At 46.4% G+C, this 24,008-nt stretch overlaps 1 protein-coding gene across 1 annotated transcript in view; it reads right to left on the minus strand.

Annotated features, from left to right (window-relative positions):
• The window catches only part of znf296 (zinc finger protein 296), a 45,579-nt gene that overhangs the window by 12,856 nt on the left and 8,715 nt on the right, over positions 1 to 24,008 (minus strand). The window contains exon 2 of the mRNA XM_072549438.1: positions 18,335 to 18,640. Coding sequence (XP_072405539.1) covers positions 18,335 to 18,640 — 306 coding nt within the window. The remainder of the gene's footprint in view (positions 1 to 18,334; positions 18,641 to 24,008) is intronic.

Genomic DNA, 24,008 nt, shown 5'->3' on the forward strand with positions numbered 1-24,008 from the left:
TCATCAGGGTTCCTAATGAAGGGCTTATGTCCGAAATGTCAACTCTCCTGCTCCTCGGCTGCTGCCTGACCTGCTGTGCTTTTCCAGTGCCACCTTTTACAACTCTGACTCTCTAACATCTGCAGTCCTCACTTTCTCTGCACTGCAGTTTCTGCAAAACAAAATTAGACGGTTATCTGAGAAAGAAGAAAATGCAGGGTTATAGGGCAAGAGAACAGCACTGAGTGAAATCCTCATTCAGAAAGCTGGGGCTACATCATGCTGTAGGAAAGATGTTGTTAAGCTTGGAAGGGCACAGCAAAGATTTACAAGGGTGTTGCCGGGCTGGAGGGTTTGAGCTATAGGGAGAGGCTGAATAGGCTAGGGGATGTCGGAGGCTGAGGGGTCACCTTACAGGGGTTTATAAAATCATGAGGGGCATGGATAGAGTGAATGGCCAAGGTCGTTTTTTTCAGGGTAGGGGAGTCCAAAAACGAAAGGGAATAGATTTAAAATGAGACGGGAGAGATTTAAAAGGGACCTGAAGGGCAACTTTTTCACACAGAGGGTGGTGCATGTATGGAACGAACTGCCAGGGGAAGTGGTGGAGGCTGGTACAATTACAATATTTAAAAGGTATATGAATAGGAAATTGGAGGGATTTGGGCCAAAAGCTGGTAAATAGGACTAGATTAATTTAGGATATCTCGTTAGCAGGGACAGTTGGACTGAAGGGTCTGCTTCCGTGCTGTACATCTCTATGACTTTAAATACGATGGGCCGAATTCCCCTGCCCCCCACATTTGCACTGGAGCGATTCTACAGTTAGTAACTGATTATCTGGGTCATTACCTCAGTGCAGCTGCTGCAACGTTCTACAATACCATAGTGACCAGCCCTTCAAAAAATGTGCAAAGAGATGTTTGCAGTACATCGATGGTGCCCCTATCTCTGGGCCAGGAGACCTGGGTTCAAGTCCCACCTGCCTCCAGAGGATGTGTATTAACATGTCTGAACAGGCCAGTGAAGGAAAGTGACCGAAGCTTTGGGGCATCTTGTGGTGGGGGGGGGGGGGGGGGGGGGGGGGGGGCGTTGGCGATCGGTGCTATTTAAATGCAGGTATTTCTTTCCAAGCATCAGCTAAGAACAGGAGGAAACAACAGGCCCGAGGATGCAGTTGGCGATAAGGGACAAACGAGGAACAAAACATTATTCAACCAAGATTCAAACTTTTGACAGCAGACCTACTCCAACTCTGTACTGTTGCAGAATAGCTCCTGGGGTGAAAACATCAGGCAGAGCTCCCGTGTAACAGATAGAACGTAGAACATAGAACAATGCAGTGCAGAACAGGCCCTTCGGCCCTCGATGTTGTGCCGACCTGTGAACTAATCTAAGCCCATCCCCCTACACTATCCCATCATCATCCATGTGCTTATCGAAGGACTGTTTAAATGCCGCTAATGTGGCTGAGTTAACTACATTAGCAGGCAGGGCATTCCACGCCCTTACCACTCTGAGTAAAGAACCTGCCTCTGACATCTCCTGTGCTCATCAGAAAGAAAACAAATACCCCGTCACGGTTTGTGGGGGGTTAATCATTTTTTCTTTTTGTGTTTTTTTCCGCAGTGGGTCTCACTGGACCTGACACAGGTGCATCTTCCTAATCCTGCAAAGCGCTGTGGGGTAAGGATATTTTCTACCGCGTCCTGGATGAGATGGTTCCGCAGGCAGTCAGTCGAATGAATATTCAGCAAATAATAATTATCCAGACTAATTAAAAAATGCAAATTCTCTCTCCCATTCCCCAGACCCCCTCCCGTCCCCATCTCACACCCGCAAATGTTAATTTCAGAGATGCACAGGAGACTCCACAGGGAACTGTCCCGGGATTGGGAACGGGAGGAATATTAATGAACAGACAACACCTCGGGGATTTGGAGACATATGTTAATATGCAAATTAACAAAAGCTCCACTGAGTGCTTCAAATTGCACGGTGGTGTGGCTCCAGGCCTGTGTCGGGAGAGATTACAGCCAGGCTGGTTACCAGAGGCAACCACAGTGGCGTGTAACTCTAGACAGGCAGTGAAATGTGGACGAGAGTCTTTATTCCCCGCTTCCAATGGCAGGCAGTCCCACTGCATTGGGAGCTGGTCAGTTGCACTATATTGGGAGCTGGTCAAGCTTCAGCCTTTCCCACATCCCGCCCCCACCGAGTGGCCATTCGGCCATGGGAGCCATCGCAGCATGGCCAAACACCGTCACTTTTGGGCAAATTATAACAGCTTGCTCTTCACCCCCTAGGGATCAGCCCAGATGTGAGGACTGAAGTTAGCATCTGTGTGTTCCGTATGGGGTGCATCAGAACCTGTGTGGCTTGGGTTGTACCTGTGTGTTTTAATCCCCCATAGTAAGTAAAGATTTGCATTTATATAGCACTTTACACAACCACCAATGTTGCTTTATGGTCAGTTAGCTATTTGTTTGAAGTGTCCGCACTGTTATAATGCAGGAAATGCTGCAACCAATCCGAACACAGCAAAAGATCTGACAACACTAACTTGAAAACAACCGGATAATCTGTTTTTATGATGTTGATTGAGGGATAAACAATGGCTAAGGCACTGGGGAGAACACTTCAAAATACTGGCCAAGGGATCCACCTAAGGACAGCTGGGGCCTCAGTTTAACACCTCACCCAAAATATAGCTCTGATATGTGGGACACTGACAGTCTAGATTTCTGAGCTCAAGTTTGGAGTGGGACTCATACAATCTGAGTTTGATAAGAATCTTCTCCAGAACGATAAGTGTTAACTCTGTGTCTCTCTCCACAGATGCTGTCAGACCTGCTGAGTTTCTCCAACAATTTGTGTTTGTTTCAGATCTCTAGCACCTACGGTATTTTGCTTTTATTATAGATCATGGTCTTGGGACGTCACACAAACATTTCATTTCTGTGGCTGAACTCACAAATCTTCTGACTCAGTATATACTCAAGATGGGACATTTAAGCTCAGGGTGAGCATAAGTGTTCATAGCCAATAGATCATCTCATTCAGAGAGTCATTATGTCCACAGTAGGTGACTGCCAATTTGAATCCAAGCCAGACAGTGAGATAGAAAACAAAACACCTTTCTTTTATAAATGATGTTCCTTTTCAGTCGGGCTTCCTAAGTTATTACAGAATACCAGTAGAGCCCTCTATTGTTTTTTTCCTGTTGATCAACCTGTTGAGAGATGTTATTACACACCTCAGCAACATAGGACTTGAACCCAGGCCTCCTGGCCCATAGGATAGGACACCATACATCAAAACCCTTAACTAGTCTTACTTTTCTTTATTTCCAAGAGGTGCTTTTGCACACAACTGTGTGAACTTCCCACCACCAAAATCACCATGACTCTTGTTATTTTTGCTTTTCTTTCCAAACAGTCACCATCATCAGTAAAACACTCATGTAACCAATGAGATATTTACAAGGAAAGACCATTACTACAATGTGAATAATCAAAAGTGAAGGGGGGTTAGTAGGCACGCAGAAAGGGGCTAAATCAAAACGGAATTGGAGGTCTGCTCAGTCTAATTTTTTTATGCTAACCTATTTTTCTAATCAATCTGTTCAGACTTGTTATTACACAACTCAGGAGCAGGTGGGACCTGAACTCAGGCCTCCCAGTCCAGGGAGTAGGGATGCCACCACTGCACCACAACAGGTCCTTGTACTTATGCTATACTCCTTGGAAACACCAGTCCCACCTGTTTTCCTTTTATACTATTTTGATTAAGCCAATCATACAAATTAAACCAAATTAGATGGTGACACTAACAGAAATGTTAAAATCTTGAAGGAAACATGAAATTAAAACATAACATTGTTCTGGGTGGGGTGTCATGAAGACTGTGATGAAGGATTACTTTTCAAACATCACCCTGTGCAAACCATCCCTCCACCCAACCCATCTATAAACGTGGAGCCTACTGTAGGACTACAATTCCTCCTTTGCTTCTCATGACTCAAGTGGGAACCAACCTGAGAAACTCAATGATTCAGCAGCAACTTAAGCTGCATTAACAAAGCATGTCTGGGTGCAAAGGTGATACTGCCTCAAAGTATGAGAGGTGGTGAAAGGTTTTGGTAGATTTTAAAACAAGTCTTAAACGAGAAGAGGCGTATTGTCAGTATTTGGGGTAGGGAAGGGGTATGGAAGCAAAGAGATTTGGAAAGGATGACTCCTAAACTTTAAAATGACCTGAAAGACCTTGACAAGCTTCAGGTCCCAAGAGTGGGAACACAATGTAATTGCTCAGTGTTGCAATACATCACCGACTACAGAGCACATAGCAGTAACTCACCATCCCAACTTGGAAAAGATCTTTGTTCCTTTAATGTCACTGGGTCAAAATCCTGGAATTCCCTCCCTAACAGCAATGTGGGTAACTCTATACAACATGGACTACAGCAACTCAAGAAGGTGGCTCACTGCTACCCCTCAAGGAACAGTCAGGAATGGGCAACAGAAGCTGGCCCAGCCAGTGACGTCTACATTCTGTCAACGCACAATAAAAAAAATGCCATTCTAGACCAAGGCAGTCCACAGGATCCTGAACTTTGTCCTTTCTTTCACTGTAAACATCGGGTGAAAAGTCAGCACCGGCACAGATGACAGAAGGGAAGATTGACTTGAAGCTCAGATTTAAAACAAAAGGACAGTTACTGTTTTGACAATCTTAGGACACCCTGAAGCATTTTATAGTCAACAGAATACTTTTTCTGAGTGTAGCCACTAGGAAACATAACTGCAACCAACTGGCACACAGCAAGATCCCAAAACCGCACAGAAACAATGACCAGAATATCTGTGTATTTTTTTATAAGAAGGACAAATATTGGCCCAGTATATTGGGACCGGGGGTTGGAATCTCCCCAGCTTTTCTTCAGGCGGGGAATCCACATGAGAGGGAGGAGGGCACAGTTTTGTGGGGTGGGGGAGGACGGCTCGGTTTAACCACCTTCACCTCATCCGAAAGGCACTGTTTTCAACAGTGCAGCACTCCCTCGGTATGGGGCACGGGGAGTTTTCAGGCCTTAGGCCTGAACCCATGGCCTTATGACTCAGAGGCTGGCAGTGATCCAAAGGCCAGCCCCTGTGTGGAGGCTGAAGGGGAAGGGAGGAGATCCCATGGAGCCAGGGGAAGGGGTTGGAGGGCAGTGTGGAGCAAAGGTTGATTATTTTTTTTAAACCTGAGAGGGGTGGTGTGAGGAACAGCGTATGTGTGTGTGTGTGTGTGGTGTCTCTAGGTGCAGCTAGAAGGAACCAGAATGGCACATAGAGAGCGCAGTGCCCTCCCTGAAGCCATTGCAAAGCTTCCTCAAATCAAACGTGTTTAGATTATCATCTTGTCTGACTGTCCTGGCCCAGCTCCAGGCATCCCCAAGGTTAAGGGCGTGGCTGCCAAATACCGGTTGGTGCAGGTTTGTGGTGCAGGTGAGAGGCAGCCACAAGGAGACCAGAGGCGGGCCCTACAGCTACCGGCCTCCTTCCCCCCCCCTCCCTCTCTCAGAGGCGGACACACACCCCCCCCCCCCCACCCCCGCCCCCCCACAAACTGGGCGGAGGACACCGGCTGCGAACAAGGTTCCAGCCCGCCCGCCTCACGCCACCTTCTGCGTTCACCCACCTCCCCGATGTCGCTGGCGGACTCTACCCCCCCCCCCCCCCAGGCCCGTTACCATGGCAGCCCCGGACCCACACACAGCGCGTTACCATGGCAACCCCGGAACCTTCCCCCCCCCGGTTACCATGGCAATCCTAGACACCCCCCCATGGGTCTGTAACCATGGCAATCCCAGACCCCACCCCCAATGGGCCTGTAACCATGGCAATACCAGACCCCACCCCCCCCATGGTCCTGTAACCATGGCAATACCAGACCCCACCCCCCCCATGGTCCTGTAACCATGGCAATCCTGGACCCCAGCCATGGGCCTGTAACCATGGCAATCCCAGATCCCCCACCCATGGGCCTGTTACCATGGTAATCCTGGACCCCCCATGTGCCTGTAACCATGGCAATCCTGGACCCCCCCATGAGCCTGTAACCATGGTAATCCTGGACCCCCCCATGTGCCTGTAACCATGGCAATCCTGGACCCCCCCCCATGCGCCTGTAACCATGGCAATCCTGGACCCCCCCCATGGGCCTGTAACCATGGTAATCCTGGACCCCCCCCCCCATGTGCCTGTAACCATGGCAATCCTGGACCCCCCCCATGGGCCTGTAACCATGGCAATCCTGGACCTCCCCCATGGGCCTGTAACCACGACAATCCTGGACCCCCCCCCATGGGTCTGTAACCATGGCAATCCCAGACCCCACCCATGGGCCTGTAACCATGGCAATTCTGGAGCCACCCATGGGCCTGCAACCATGGCAATCCCAGGCACCCCATGGGCCTGCAACCGTGGCAATCCCGGGCACCCCATGGGCCTGCAACCGTGGCAATCCCGGGCACCCCATGGGCCTGCAACCGTGGCAATCCCGGGCACCCCATGGGCCTGCAACCGTGGGAATCCTGGACCCCACCGTTACCTCTTCCTCCTAAAATGTCAGCGAGGCCCCTGATGTGACTGGGAGAAGGGGGAAGGGGCGGGACTTAGTGGATGGGGTGGCCGCTGAGCAAAAGCAGAAGCTCCTGGAGCTGCAGATGTTATGATTTGAATATTCACTTCCTCCTCCCAGCCTGAGGGGACTTTTCTTATTTTCAAAAAAAGCTACGAACTGTGGCTTTTATTTTGTTTGTTCCTGAGCAGGCATGGGTTGGGGGAGACCAACCGAGTGTCCGGTGGTCAGGGCCTGAGGGGGGTGGCTCAGCCTCAACCTCAACCGATCTGCACCCACTCCCCAAGGCTGCAAATGGAGAGAGAAATAGAGGAGAGGGCATTGCCCCAAGTCTAAGGTTTACCTCCCACCCCTCCCCCGTACCTCTGCCTGTGTTTGTCCTGTGTGAGGGGCAAGGTCCTTCTCTTTATTCTTTCATGGTATGATTCTTTTTTAAATTGTCACTGGTTAGGTTGTTACCCATTTAGTTTTGTTCTTTTCTTTAAAGTATAGAATCCCTACACTGTGGAAAGCATGCCATTCGGCCCAACGAGTCCGCACAGACCAGCATCCCACTCTGTCTCATCCGTGTAACCCTGCATTTCCCCATGACTAATCCACCCTGGACACCGTAGGGCAATTTCCCATAACCAATTCACTTAACCTGCACATCGTTGAATTGTGGGAGGAAACCGGAGCACCTATAGGAAACCCACGCAGACACAGGGAGAATGTGCAAACTCCACACAGAGAGTTGCCTTAAGCTGGAATCGAAGCCGGGTCCCTGGCACTGTGCGGGAGCAGTACTAACCACTGAGCCACCCAACTCAATGACTTGCCCACCACTAAAATCACTGTGACCTTTTTTCTTCTCATTTCTTTATCCCCCGGCTTTTAACTACCACCATGGTGACCAATTAGAGTCATACGGCACGGAAACAGACCCTTTGGTCTGACTTGTCCATGCCGACCCAGTATCTTAAATTAATCTAGTTACAGTTGCTAGCATTTGGCCTATATCTCTCTAAACCCTTTCCATTTATGTACCTATCCAGACACTTTTTAAATGTTGTAATTGTAGCAACCTTCACCAACTCCTCTGGCAGATCATTCCTTACATTGAACATTTAAAAGCAATTATGCCTCATTATGGCAATACATACCATCAAAGGTGAGTGGGACTAAATCAAAATGGAGTTTTTATTAGATTAGATTCCCACAGTGTGGAAACAGGCCCTTCAGCCCAACAAGTCCACACCAACCCTCCAAAGAGTAACCCACCCAGACTCATTTCCCCCTGACTAATACACCTAACACTACAGGCAATTTAGCATGGCCAATCCACCTAACCTTTGGACTGTTTGAGGAAACCAGAGCACCCGGAGGAAACCCACGCAGACACGGGGAGAATGTGCAAAACTGCACACAGAAAGTCGCTCGAGGCCAGAATTGAAACCGGATCCCTGGTGCTGTGAGGCAGCAATGCTAACCACTGGGCCACTGTGCCACCCCTTATTGTTTTGGGGGAACTAAAGCACTGTATACCCCATGGGCTAATTTTGTTCTTATTCACTCATGGGATGTGGGTCTCTCGGGCTAGCCCAGCATTTATTGCCTATTCCTAATCACCAAGAGGGCAGTTAAGAGTCAGCCGTGGGTCTGGAGTCATGTCTGGCCAGACCAAGTAAGGACAGCAGATTTCCTTCCTGAAACAATATTGGTGAACCAGGTGGGGTTTTTTGGCAATGGTTTTAGTCATTATTAGACTCTTAAATTTTCAGAGTCTTTATTGAATTCAAATTCCACCAGTGCACCATGGCGTTATTTAAAACTTGATCCCTGAAATGTTAGCTGAAAATGTGTTGCTGGAAAAGCGCAGCAGGTCAGGAAGCATCCAAGGAGCAGGAGAATCGACGTTTCGGGCATAAGCCCTTCTTCAGGAATCCTAAAGAAGGGCTCATGCCCGAAACGTCGATTCTCCTGCTCCTTGGATGCTGCCTGACCTGCTGCGCTTTTCCAGCAACACATTTTCAGCTCTGATCTCCAGCATCTGCAGTCCTCACTTTCTCCCTGAAATATTAGTTGAGTTTCTGGCTAAATAGTCTAGTGATAATATGATTTGTCCATTGCCTCCCTGGGTAATTAAATTGCCTTTAATCTGAGTGCCGAGTGCCTCACTTAGCCATTGCAGAGGGCAGGTTAAGTGACAGCTATATTACTATGGATCAGGAGTCACATATAGGGCCAGATTTGAGTGAGGAAGGCAGATTTTGTTTCCCTAGATAACATCACTGAACCAGATAAATTTTTATGACAACGGATTTTGTGGCTGCTATTACTGAAACAAGCTTTTAATTCCAGCTGAATTTGAAGCCATGCTCCCAGAGCATTGCCTGGGCCTCTGGATTACTAGTCCAGTGACACTGCCTCGTCATCATGACATTTGACATCAGCACAAGCTGAAGTAGGGTAAGAGAATCGGCCAGGGTTCCTGCTCCTGATCACTCTGCAATGAGACACTCCAGCCAGATAAGCTTATAAAGGCCGTGTGTGTCTGCAGAAACTGGAGAGGATTGTATTGGGTTATGACCTCTCCACATATTTTAAGAGTCATGTAGCACTCATCCAACCCCAGGCTCTTATTTATCCCCAATTTTAATGGCTCCACCACAGGTAGCCACACCTTCAAATGCCTTCGCCCTTGGCTCTGGAAGTCCTTCCTTAAATGTCTCCACCAATTTCTTTCTCTCTCTCCCCTTTAAAGTTTACCTCCTTAACTGAATGTTTTGTTCTTCTTCTCTAGAGGTTCCTTTACATGGATCAATGTCAGAAAAGGAAAGACAAAAAATGGAGCAGTTTAAGGAGGAGGAGATTCTGGAATCTGTGGCCCAGGCAACTGAAGGCACAGGGACATAGTCTCGGAAATAAGGGGTCTGCCATTTAGGACTGAGAGGAGGAAACATCTCTTCACTCAGAGAGAGGTGAATCTTTGGAATTCTCTACCCTAAAGGGTTGTGGAAGCTCAGCCTTTAAGCCATAGTCAAAACAGAGTTTAAAAGGTTTCTATTTATTCATGACATCGAGGGATAGCACCAGAAAATGGTGTTGAGATAGACAATCAGCCATGACTATATAATAAAGGATTGTACGATATCCCAGCACCAGAGTTATCCCAAAATCTCAATGAAGAAAAATATGAAAAATAATAGCAGGGATTTGGAGTGTCAACTATGGAGCAGATAGAAATTATCTCTTTGGTGGGTTAGTGGGGGTGGTGAAAGAGAGTAAGATACAGGAGGTGTTAAAGGGTAGAGAACAAGAGGGAGTATTGCATCACCTTGAAATTACATTTCTGATGTCAGAAAGCACTTCCTTATGCAAAGGGGAAGAAGTAACAAGACACGGGAGTACTCAATGAAATGGCAAGACAGTGGAACAGAGGGATCTTGGAGTGCTTGTTCACAAATCCCTAAAGGTGCCAGGGCAGGTTATTGGGGTGGTTAAGGCGGCATATAGGATGCTTGTCTTTGTCATTTGAGGCATAACAGCAGGGAAGTTATGCTGGAGTGCACAGAACTTTGGTTAGTTCACAGCTAGAATACCATGTGCACTGTAGGAAGGATGTGATTACACTGGAGAGGATGCAGAGGATATTCATCAGCATATTGTCTGGAACACAGCATCTTAAGAGTCATTGAGATACACAGCATAGAATGGAATACTCCCAGCATATACACCCTTCAGTCCAACTTGTCCATGTCAACCAGATATCCTAAATAAATCTGGTCCCATATGCCAGCATTTTACTCATATCCCTTTAAACCCTTCCTATTCATATAACCCATCCAGTTGCCTTTTAAATGTTGTAATTGTACCAGCCTCCTCCAGTTCCACTGCAGCTCATTCCATACACGTACCACCCTCTGTGTGAAAAAGTTGCCCCTTAGGTCTCTTTTATATCTTTCCCCTCTCACCCTAAACCAATGCCCTCTAGTTTTGGACTCCCCCAGCCCAGGGAAGAGACTTTGTCTATTTAGCCTATCCATTCCCCTCATGATTTTATAAACCTCTATAAAGGTCACCCCTCAGCCTCTGATGCTCCAGGGAAAATACCCCCAGACTATTCAGCCTCTCCCTATAGTTCAACATCCTCGTAAGTCTTTTCTGAAACCTTTCATGTTTCACAACATCCTTCCTATAGCAGGGAGACTAGAATTGCACACAGTGTTCCAATAGTGGCCTAACCGATGTCCTGTAAAGCCGCAACATGATATCCCAACTCCTACACTCAATGCACTGACCAATAAAGGCAAGCATACCAAATGCTTTCTTCACTATCCTGTCTACTTGGGACTTCACTTTCAAAGAACCATGAACCTGCACTCCAAAGTCTCTTTGTCCAGCAACAGTCCCTCGGACCTTCCCACCAAATGCATACGTCCTGCCCTGATTTGCCTTTCCAAAATGCTACAAAGTGAGGATAAGCTCAGGTTGTTTTCTTTACAGCAGAGAAGGTTGAGGCGGTGACCTGATAAGGGTGAATCATATTATGAAGGGTTTGGACAAGGTGGATAGAAAACAGCTGTTCCCCTTAGCTGAAGGGTCAATAACAAGGGGACTCACTTTTAAGTTTAGAGGGTCCTTGAAGGCAATCTTTTTGTCACCCAGAGGCTAGTAGGGGTCTGGAATGCACTGCCTGGGACGGTAAATGAGGTGGGAAACCTCACAACCTTTAAAAAGTACTTGATGAACACTTGAAGTATTCAGGCCATTGGCCTAGTGTGGGAAAGTGGGATTAGTGTAGATTTAGTGTACTTTAGGCAGTACAGACTAGATGGGCCAAAGGGCTTCTGTACTGTATGGTTTTATGCTACTATGAAACCAGGAACTCCCGCCCCTAAAAGGCTGTTGACGCTAGCTTTCCATGACAAATAATGACAACACTGAGCTCCAGTGGAATGGAGAGAGAGTCAAGGGTTACGAAACCAAGGCGGGAACTGGAATTAAGATAAAAGTCGACCATGATCTCATCAAGTGGCAGAACAGGTTCAAGAGGCTGAATGTCCAACACCTGCTGGTTGTGACGCTAAACTGGGTTTGTTCACACTACAGAAACAAATCGTAGAAGGAGAATTGAGAGAGAATTGTGAAGGGCTTTGACAGACTAGACTGGGAGAAACTTTCCGCTGGAGGAGTGAGGATCAGTAACCAGAGGACACACGTTTAAAGTTAATTGGCAAAAGAACCAGAGGGGAGATAAGATGACTTTTTTTTTCCCCACAACAAGTTGTTGTGATCTGGAATGCAGTGCCTCAAGGGCAGTAGAAGCTGAATGTTATCATTTATTGTGAAGAGAACTGCATACAAAAATAGGGAGGTTATGCTTCAGTAGTACAGGGCATGGGCAAGACTACATCTGGAGTATTGTGCACAGTGTTGGCCCCTTTGTTTAAGAAAGGATGTAGATGTGTTGGAGACAATTCAGAGAAGCTTTATCAAACTAATATCTGTTTTTGCCTTTACTCTTTGAAATTCCAGCAATTTGATTGAAATGTAAGATCCCAAAGGGTTTTGACAGGCTGGACGTGGACAGGATGTTTCTCCCTCTGCCTCTTATGCGAAAATTTAAAACTATGGGTCACTGTTTAAAAATAAGGTGTTGACCATTAAAACAGAGATGAATTGCATCAGAGGGTCATGAGTCATAGAGATGTACAGCATGGAAACAGACCCTTCCGTCCAACCTGTCCATGCCAACTAGATATCCTAACCCAATCTAGTCCCACCTGCCAGCACCTGGCCCATATCCCTCCAAACCCTTCCTATTCATAAACCCATCCAAAATGTTGCAGTTGTACCAGCCTCCACCACTTCCTCTGGCAGCTCATTCCATACATGTACCACCCTCTGCGTGAAAAAGTTGTCCCTTAGGTCCCTTTTATATTTTTCCCTTCTCACCCTAAACCTATGCCCTCTAGTTCTGGACTCCCCCACCCCAGGGAAGAGACTTTGTCTATTTATTCTAGCCATGCCTCTCATAATTTTGTAAACCTCTATAAGGTCACCCCTCAGCCTCCGATGCTTCAGGGAAAACAGCCCCAGCCTGTTCAGCCTCTCCCCATAGCTCAAGTCCTCCAACCCTGGCAACATTCTTGTAAATCTTTTCTGAACCCTTTCAAGTTTCACAACGTCTTTCCGATAGGAAGATGACCAGAATTGCTCGCAATATTCCAACAGTGGCCTAACCAATGTCCTGTACAGCTGCAACATGACCTCCCAACTCCTGTACTCAATACTCTGACCAATAAAAGAAAGCATAGCAAGCGCCTTCTTCACTATCTTATCTACCTGTGACTCCACTTTCAAGGAGCTATGAACCTGCTCTCCAAGGTCTCTTTGTTCAACAACACTCCCTAGGACCTTACCATTAAGTGAATAAGACTCTGTGGAATTTTGTTCATAAAAGGTGGTGGAAGCAGAATCTTTGAATATTTTTAAAGCAAGGGGTGGAGAGATTCTCGATAAGCAAGGAGCTGAAAGATTATCAGAGGAGGTGGGAATATAGAGCAATCAAATCAGCCATGATCTTACTCAATGGCAGAGAAGGCTTCAGGAGCCAAATGGTTGACTCCTGCTCCGAACTCATTACATTCAATATTCAATCGTAACTTTGAAAAGGGAATTGAAAACAATTAGACGGCTATGGGGAAAGAGTAGGTGGTGGTGTGTTACAGTTCACTAGGGGTGTTTGAGTTGCTATAGCGACATACACTTTTAGATTTGCGGAGCTATGGATAGCGGTAGAAAGAGGCTCCAGTTTTGTTCTATCACACAGCTGACTAGGAGTCTCACCTGCTCTTACTGCCTGCCATTTGCAGGAATTGATAACCAACCTTTATTCGCTACATTACAAACTCACCTTCCTTCCAATCAAGTCCTGGGGCTGGACTTAACCCTGGAGCTTCTGGCTCAGAGGCAGGTACACTACCCACTGAACCACAAGAGCGCCTCCAAAGAATAGGTAAATGGGACTAATTGGGTAACTTTTTCAAAACAGCTATGGCAGACGAGATGGGCTGAATGGCTTCCATCTTTCTACATTGCACAGTAGAACTTTTTCTCTCTGTTCTTTGTCCTGTTAGATCTTGACAGAGTTTCAAACTCCACACTTCTTCATTAGAAAAACCATCCCTTACTACCTCAGTAACATTACCCAGTCCAAGACTGTCTCAGCTCGTCAACTGCTGAATTCCTCATTAGTCCTTTCCTATCTCTAGACTTGACTAATTCTGACTCACACCTGGCAACTTAATTCAAACTATCATGTCCCTGTTGATAAGTAAAGTGACAGAACGCATCAACAAATAACACTATCAAACAGTACTTTTAACAATAATCTGCTCACTGATACCTAGTTTGGCATCCACCAAAGCCACTCAGCTCTTGATCTCGTTACAGCCTCGGTTCAAACTTGGAACAAAACAACTCATTTCCAGGGGTCATGATTTGGAGATGCCGGTGTTGGACTGGGTTGGACAAAGTTAAAAATCACAACACCAGGTTACAGTCCAACAGGTTTATGTGGAAGCACTAGCTTTCGGAGTGCTGTTCCTTCATCAGGTGGTTGTGGAGTATAAGATCGTAGGAGACTGAATTTAGAGGAAAAGTTTACAGGGGGTGGTTCAGAGAGACAGCCCTTGACATCAAGGCTGCATTTGATCGAGTGTGGCATCAAGGAACCTGAGCAAAACTGGAATTATTGGAAGTCATGGGGAAAACCCTCCGCTAGTTGAAGTCATTCCGGGAACAATAGAAGATGGTTAAAGTTGTTGGAAGTCTGTCATCTTAGTTTCAGGACATCTTTGTAAAAGTTCCTCATCAATTACCTTCCCTCCATCATAAGGTCACAAGTGGGGATGTTTGTTGATAATTACACAACATTCAGCACCACTCATGACTCCTCAGGTACTGAAGCAGTCCATGGCCAAACATGACACCATTTGGATCTATTCAGGTGTGGGCTGTGAAGTGGCGAGTAACATTCACATCACATAAAAACCAGGCAATGACTATCTCCAACGATAGAGAATCTTACCCTCATCCCTTGACATCCAATGGTGTTATCATCATTGAACCCCCATTATCAAGATCCTGGGGTTACCATTGACCAGAAACTGAACTGGACTAGCCATAGACATATTGTGGTTACAACAGCAGGTCAGAAGTTAGGAATCTTGAAGCAAGTAGCTCACCTCCTCACTCCCGTAGCCTGTCCACCATCTATAAAGCACATGTCACGAGTATGATAGAATACTACTCGCTTGCATGAATGACCGCAGCTCCAACAACATTCAAGAAACTTGGCACCATCCAGGACAAAGAAACCTGATGGAGTGGCCTCACATCCATAAGAATCAAGTCCCTCCACCACTGACACTCAGTAGCTGCAGTGTGTGCCATCTACAAGATGCACTGCAGAAATTCACCAATGCTCCTTAGAAAGCACCTTCTAAACTCAGGAGCACTAGAAGGACAAGGCAGCAGATACTGTATACCAGGGCACCACCAGCACCTGGAAGAATTCCCTCCAAACCAATTGCCATCCTGACATGGAAATATATTGTCATTCCTTTACTGTCACTGAATCAAAATCCTGGAATTCTCTTCCTAATGCCACTGTGGTCTACCTCCAGAACATTTATTGCAGCGGTTCAAGAAGACAGCTCACCGTCACCTTCTCAAATGGCAACTAAGGAGGGCCAGCAAAACCCACATCCCATAAATCAACAGAACAACTCACACTCAGCCTGGTTTTCCTGTCAACTTATGCTCAGTAAGCAACACTGGCTTCCAGTCAAGTATTTCCTTGACTTTAAGACTCGTATCTTTGTTTCCAAAACTCTCCACGGTCTTCCTCCTGTCCCTCCTCCTCAAATATGTCCTTAATTTCCTCTAGCCGCATGACCCTCCAATGATTTCAGACATCTTTCTAGTTCCACCTGTCAGCAGCCAGCCCATATCCCTCCAAACCCTTCCTATTCATTTGCCCATCCAGATGTCTTTTAAACGTTGCAATTGTACCAGCCTCCACTACTTCCTGTAGCAGCTCATTCCATACACGTACCACCCTCAGTGAAACAGTTGCCCCTTAGGTCCCTTTTATATCTTTCCCCTCTCACCCTAAACCTATCCCCTCTGGTTCGGAACTCCCCACACCAGGGAAAATACTTTGTCTATTTATCCTATCCATGCCCTTCATAATTTTATAAACCTCTATAAGGTCACCCCTCAGCCTCCGATGCTCCAGGGAAAACAGCCATTGCCTAAGCAATGTTCGAGTTGGACCGAAAGGTCTGTTTCCGTGCTGTACATCTCTATGACTCTATCTTCAATTCTGGTTTCTTGTTTGTCCCTGATTTTCAACTGAGCCACCTCGGGACCCTGAGCTTTGATATACCCTCCCTAAACCCCTCCACCTCGCTTGGAACATTCTCCCCTCACTCTGTATATATAGGGTGTTCCTGAACTGTAAAGTTCATAGACTGATGGAAGCCATCGAGTGGCGCTGCTCAGGAGACAGGAATGACTGAACAACCTCAACTCTGAAAGGTGACCTATTATTGATCTTTAAAATCCTGAAGTGGTTCGCTAGAGGAGACACACAAAAGATGTTTCCACTTCTAAAGGAGGGGATCTAAACCAGGGGTCATAAATATAAGATTAGTTACCAGTAAATCCAACTGGGAATTCAGAAAATAAAAATGCAGAGTCTGGAGAGCCTGGAATTTGCTACACAGGCAATGCTCAAGGTCAGTTGTATTGACGCACTTAAGGCAAGTGATAAACACATGAGGGAGAAGGGATAGAAGGCTGTACTGATGGGAGTGAGATGAAGCAGGACAGGAGAACTTAAGAGCAAGTGTAGGCCATTCGGTCCTCCAATCCTGCTTGACCAATCACTTGGATCATGACTGATCTGCTACTTCACGTCATTTTCATCAGAAACAAGAAACAGGAGCAGGAGTAAGCCAGTTGGATCCCCAAGCATGCAGTACCATTCTAGATCATCACAGTTGGTAATCTACCTCAATGCTATATTTCTACACTATTCCTTGATGCCATTTGTAACTAGAAATCCAACTTTTTTAAAAAAAGCATTAATAGAACGTAGGCATTGCTGGCAGGGGCAGCCTTTATTGCCCATCCCTAGATGCCCCTTGAGATGGTGGTGAGCTGCCTCCTTGAACCACTCTCCTTCCATGTGCTCCAAGTAGATTCTCAATGCTGGTTGGGATGGTGTTGCAGGAGTTTGACTCAGTGACAGGGAAGGAACGCCAATATATTTCCAAGCCAGGATTGTGAGTGATTTGGAATTTGTAGGTGGTGTTGTTCCCAGGTATCTGCTCATGATCTCTGTCTTGAATTTATTCAATGGCTTAGCCCCCAATGCCCTCTGGGATACAGAATCCAAACTTTCACCACTGTCCGAGTGAAGAAATTCCTCCTCATCCCAGTCTTATTATGAGACTTTGTCTCCTGATTCTAGACTACACTTTTTATCAGTCTGTTCTTTCTACATCCTGTTGAGACCTGTATCAATCATACATGCTTCAGTTAGGTCACTTCTCATTCTTCTGACGTCTAGCAAATACATGGCTCAGTCTTTCTTTCGTCGTCATCATCATCATCAGCGGTCCCTCACAGATGAGGATGACTCTCTTCCACTTGTGTGGTGAGTCCATAGGTGGCTGTCCAGACCAGTGTGGCTTCTGCAGGCTCTGTTACACTTGGGGCAGAAGAGGTGGGTGCAGCAACACGCTCCTTACACTGTTTCTGCCTGGCTTCCACTTTTTCCCAACGGCAATCTCTCGAGGTGCTCGATGCCTTCGTGGATGCTCCTTCTTCACTTTGTGGTGGGGGGGGGGTTCTTGGGCCAGTAGTTCCCAGGTGTCGATGGGAACGCTGCACTTTGCCATTGAGGGTACCACTGAAGGGCTTCCTCTGTTCACTTGGGGCTCGCCTACCATTTCAAAGCTAGGAGTAGAGCACCTGCTTGGGGAGTCTCATGTCGATCATACAGACGATGTGCCCAGTCCACCGCAGCCGATCAAGGTAGTCAATGTTGGGGATGTTGGTGTTTGGTGCGACGTTCCTCCCAGGGATCAGTCTGGTGAATTCTGGAGGTTTGCAATGGATTAGAAGCATAGGGCCAATGGGCCAAATGGCAGTGTTTCTGCATTATCAAAAGATAGCACTTATACAGCTATCTTCACCAGGCACCTCAAGGCTCTTTATAGCCAATCAAGTACTTTTACTGAAGTGCAGTCACCGTGCTATTGAAATGTAGCAGCTAATTTGCTCTCACAAACAACAATGTGCTGATGACCTGATGATCTGTTTTCTTGTGATGCTGACTGAGGGAGAAATATTGTCCAGGAAATCAGGGAGCACTCCCATGCTCTCCTTCAAAACAATGTCATGCAATGCTTAACATCAATCTGAGAGGACTCACGGGGCCATCTCTTGGGAAAGTCAACACTCCAGTGGCAGGGCACTCCCTCAGCACTGCATTGGAGTATCATCATTGATTTTTGTACTCAGGCCCCTGTGTGGGACTTGAACCCAGGACCTTGAGGCTCAGAGGCCAACATGCTACCAATTCAGCTGTGTGCAATTTATCCAAAACTCATATGTGGACAACACTAATGATAATTGAAGTTTATTTTTATAAAGAAAAAAGCAGACTTGCCTCCCACGGGATTGTCCTCCACTCCAATCTCTGAAATGCTGGCTGAATACATGTCCTCGCTGGTCACGAGTGGGTCGGCCGTTGCCTGCTGGGCAGCGAGAGGGGAATGCGGACCCCCGCCCATATCTCTGAGGCGAGCGGGCCTCTGGCAGCGGCTCTTCTTGTGCTCAATGAAGCCCAGGATATTGCGGAGGAGGAAATTGCGGCCACATTGGCCACAGGTCAGGAGGTCCTGGTGCCGTGGGTCGGGCTGTGGCGGCATGGCAACCTTCTGGGTCGAGGCCTCATCCAACGCTGTGTCCTCACCTGCAAAAGAAAAAGCCCAATTTTTAGTCATAAAGTTTTACAGCACGGAAACAGACGCTTCGGTCCAACTTGTCCTAAATTAATCTCATCCTGTTTGCCCATATCCCTCTAAATCTTTCCTATTCATAAAACTACTCAGATGCCTTTTAAGTGTTAGCCATGATGTGGAGGTGCCAGTGTTGGATCGGCATAGACTAAGGTCAGAAGTCAAGTGAACCAGGTTATAGTCCAACAGGTTTAGCGATGCCGGTGTTGGACTAGGGTGGGCAAAGTTAAAAATCACCCAACACCAGGTTATAGTCCAACAGGTTTAATTGGAAGCACTAGCTTTCGGAGCGCTGGCACAACCACCTGATGAAGGAGCAGCGCTCTGAAAGCTAGTGCTTCCAATTAAATCTGTTGGACTATAACCTGGTGTTGTGTGATTTTTAACTTCCAACAGGTTTATTTGAAATCACAAGCTTTCGGAGCGCTGCTCTTTCATCAGACTTCGCCTGGTGTCGTGTGACTTCTGACCTTTAAATGTTGTTATTGTACCATCCTCCACCACTTCCTTCAGCAGCTCATTTCATACACGCACCACCCTCTACATGAAAAGATTGCCCTAAGGTCCCTCTTAAATCTTTCTCCTCTAACCTTAAACCTATGCCCTCTAGTTTTGGACTCCCTCACCCTGGGGAAAAGACCTTGTCTATTTACCCTATCCATGCCCCTCATGATTTTATAAACCTCTATAAGGTCACCCCTCAGCCCCTGACACACTCCTCTCCATTCCCCCTCCTGCTCCAAGCACAAAGACAGACAAGTTTTCATTTATACTGTGCCTATGATGACCCCAGGAAATGCAAAAGGTGGCACGCAGACAATCCAGTACCTTTGTGGCTATACACAGCAAGATCCCACTGAGGGATACACTTACAATTTGGGGAAAGAGGGTACTTCTCATTCTGATTTCTGGGACAATGGATTGTCTTATTTGGTAATATTCAAACTGGTTGGGTCTATACTCATTGACGTTCACATGAATGAGAGGTAATCTTATAGAAGACTAAAACATTCTGAGCAAAGGCTCTTGTAGTGCAGTGATAATGTCCCTATCTCTGAGCCTGGAGACGCAGGTTCAAGTTCCTGAGGTGTATAATAACATCTCTGCACAGGTCAATTAGAAAATACCTATAAGTTTCTGAAGGTAGATGCTCAGAGGATATTTCCCCTCATAGGGGATATTTAGAAATTGGAAGCACAGATTTAAATTAAACAGTCTTCCATTTGGAGACAAGGAGGAATTTCTTTCTCCAAGAGAGTTGTTAAGTCTCTGATATTGCCTTCCCCAGAGAGCAGTGGGGTTGGGTCATGGAACATATTCAAGGCTGAGTTAAGACAGTTTATTGATCAACAAGGGAGCTAAGGGTTATGGTGTCAGGTAGGAAAGCAGAGTCAAATCCACATCAGATCAGCCACAATCTTATTGAGAGGTGATGTTGGTTAGAAAGGATGAAATGCCTTCTCTCCTGCCCTTGTTTCTCCGGGTCTTATAATGACCTGATCATCTGTTGACTGAAGGATAAGACAAATATTTGGCCTGGATACCAGGGCATAAGTTTAAAATTTCCTTTCAGGTACTGGTTTTAGTATTCCCCTCAGGTTTTTGAGTCACCTCTGGCAGCACTGTATTCCTTCAGCCCTGCACTGTAAGTGTCAACTTGAGATTATGTGTCGCTGGAGTGAGATTTGAATCTGGAACCTTCTGACTAGGTGGTGAGACTTCTACCCACTGAGACCAAAGTGAGAATAGAACTCTTCTCATTCAGAGGAAGGAGGTGCTGGGTGCAGTAATAACAGTAATATAATTGGGTTAGTAATCCAGAACGCAAAACAAATTGGGTTCAGAGGGATTCAGATCCCACCATGACAAATACTTAGATAAAATTATGGAATGGAAAAGGGTAGGCTAATGGCAACTGTGTAACCAGCCTTGATTTGTAACAACCCATCTGGGTTCAGTAATGCCCTGTAAGGAAGGATGTCTGCCAGTCCCTCAATGTAACACCAAGCCCACATAGATATGGCTGACTCTTTAACTGTGCTCTGGCAATTAGGGATGAGCAATAACACCAGCCAACAATGCCCACATCACATGAACAATTAAAACAAAAATCACTCCTGGTCAGTTTGTCATAGGCCCCATCCTGCTTAGCTGCATTTTTGTTTTGTTCATTCACAGGATCTGCATGGCCAGTATTAGATTAGATTAGATTCACTACAGTGTGGAAACAGGCCCTTTGGCCCAACAAGTCCACACCGACCCACTGAAGAGCAACCCACCCAGACCAAATCCCATATATTTACCCCTGCATCTAACACTATGGGGAAATTTAGCATGGCCAATTCACCTGCACATCTTTGGACTGTGGGAGGAAACCGGAGGAAACCCACGCAGACACGGGGAGAACATGCAAGCTCCACACAAAGTCACCCAAGGCTGAAATCAAACCTGGGTCCCTGGCACTGTGATGCAGCAGTGCCAACCACTGCACTACTCCCAGGCCAATCCCAAGTCTAGGCTCAAGTCCAGTTGAGCTACACAGTTTTACAATCAACCTAGCTGGATCTGAATTTCCTAACAGGCAGCTCTCAATACGAACCACAAAGTTGGTCATTTTCTCCCCCTTTCACTTCTTCATAGGACGTGGGTGTTGCTAGGGAGACCATTTGCTGCTTTTCCCTAATTGCCCTTGAACTGACTGGTTTCATGACGATAGTTGTCATGGTCACCATTCACTGAGACTAGCTTGCACCTCCTGATTTTATTAATTAATTGGATTCAAATTCCATCAGCTACCATTGTGGTATTTGAACCTTTGTCCTCACAGAATTAGCTGAGGCACCTAGATTACTAGTTCAGTATCATTACTGCTGCGTCCCCGTCTCTCCAATGTCCAGTTTCATCTTGTCATCGGAGAGTGAAATTTCAGCATCAGACCTACAACCTCACTAAGAATGCCCAGACTCTGCGTCTGAACTTTCTGCACAAACCAGACCTTCAATGTGTCCTCTGAGCTCACCCCAGTCTCATTTCAATCTCCCCATCTTTGAGTTCCTGCCCCTGCAAAGCATAGTCATCTGACGCAACATCTATGTTATTCTCTTTGATCATTAATCAACCCTTTAGCCTCCTCTACAACCCACTCCTTCATTTACCTTGTGTAGACTAGATTTTCCCCTTTATGTCTTCCATATTAAGAATTTTTGTCCCAGCCTTTGGTCTTTCTATGGGCCAACGAGAGGACTCAGCTACAAAAAGGACTCAGCTACAAAAATAACAACTTGCACTTGCGTAGTGCCTTTAACTTTTAGGATAAAAATATCCTAAAGCACTTCATTGTCCTGTTATCAAACAGGGTTTGACACTCAGGCACTGGGGCTATTGGAACAGGTGACTGTCAAGGTTTTAATAAGAGTGTAACAGAAGAACTTAGAGGCAGAGAGTTTTAGGGGGGGACTTCTAGCGTTTAGGGTGCAGACAGATGAAGGAACAATTAAAATCAAGGAGATACAGTACAGGAGGAGTGCAGAGATCTTGGAAGCTGGTAGGACTCGAGGAAGTGGCCGAGATAGGGAGCGGGGATGCCAAATGAGGATTTGAAAACAAGATGAGATATTTGCATAAGGTAAAATGCTTTGCATTTGTTAGGATAGTAAACCCAAGGCTGGAAACTGCTGTGCATTGTGACAACATAACAAAGAGAAGGGTAACTGTACACCTAGTACACTTCCTTCCCACAGCTTAACACACACAGACTTTGACCTCTACCTGTCCTCTGCTTTGGTCAGCCCTGTCAAGGAAGCTGCTCAATCCCTGACTATCACAGGGGCCAGACCAGGTAACGGCAGCAGAATCCCTTCCCGAAGAGACAATGAGTGAACCAGATGGGCCTTTACACCAATTGATGATGGTCATTATCATTGGGACTAGTTTTATTTTCCAAAACCATTAATTCAATTTAAATTCCACCAGCCATTTTGGGATTTGAGGTAAAAACAATAACTGCAGATGCTGGAAACCAAATACTGGATTAGTGGTGCTGGAAGAGCACAGCAGTTCAGGCGGATTTTGCTGCTCGTTGGATGCTGCCTGAACTGCTGAGTTCTTCCAGCACCACTAATCCAGTATTTTGGGATTTGAACCCATTTCCCCAGAGCAATAGCCAGGGGCCGTCTGGATTAGTAGAAACTAACACCGTGCCATCACCTCTCCCTTGGCAGACAAAGAAGAGTTGTTCCCATTAGTTCACTGCACAAAGACCAGGGAACAAGCATGTAAAGTTTTTAAGACATATGGGGATTTATACAAGGGCTACAGAAGTTTGGGGAGGGTGGTGGTGGGTGCAGTTGTGTAGTGGTAATATCACTGGACTAGTAATCCAGAACCTCAGGCTGACCTTGTGGGGAATGATGGGTTAAAATCCCATCTTGGCAGATGGTGAAATTTGAATTAAAGAAGTATCTAATCTAATGGCGATCAAGTAATGACCATCACTTGTCTGAAAAACCCTGCTTGTTCGCTAATGTCCTGTGGGGAAATGAAATCTGCTGTTCTTACCTGCTCTGGGCTACATGTAACACCCACAGCACTGTGGGTGACTCTCAAGTGCCCTCTGAAATGGCCAAAGCCATTCAGATGAGGAGGCAATTAGGTATAACAAATGCTGGTCCAGCCAATGACACCCGCGTGCCACGAATGAATTTTAAAAAAAGTGGGAAAATGGGAATGACGGACCAGCAGAGGATGATGAGTGTATAGAATGAGCTGCTAGAGGTGGTGGTGGAGGCTGCTACAATTACAACACTGACAAAAATTATGAATAGGAAAGGTCCCGAGAGATATGGGCTAAATTATGGCAAACAGGGCCAGATTAATTTTGGATATCGGGTCGGCATGGCTCAGTTGGACCGAAGGATCTTTTCCATGCTATGCAGCTCTACGATTCTATGGCTGAATTCCTTCTGTGCAGTAATGACGCTATAATGGTTTTTCTGGATCCAGACATTGTCAAAATTGAACAAAGACAGGCATGTCAGCCCACCTCGACAATATTTCATGTTTCGTGGGTGGCACGGTGGCTCAGTGATTTGCACTGCTGCATCACGGCACCAGGGGGCCAGGTTCAGTTCCAGCCTGGGGCAACTGTCTGTGTGGAGTTTGCACGTTCTCCTCGTGTCTGTGTGGGTTTCCTCCCACAGTCCAAAGATGTGCAGGTCAGGTGAATTGGCCATGCTAAATTGCCCGTAGTGTTAGTCAGGGGTAAGTGAAGGGGAATGGGTCTGGGTGGGTTACTCTTTGGAGGGCCAGTGTGGACTTGTTGGG

This window comes from Chiloscyllium punctatum, chromosome 29 (assembly GCF_047496795.1).
Source record: "Chiloscyllium punctatum isolate Juve2018m chromosome 29, sChiPun1.3, whole genome shotgun sequence".
Taxonomy (NCBI): Eukaryota; Metazoa; Chordata; class Chondrichthyes; order Orectolobiformes; family Hemiscylliidae; genus Chiloscyllium; species Chiloscyllium punctatum.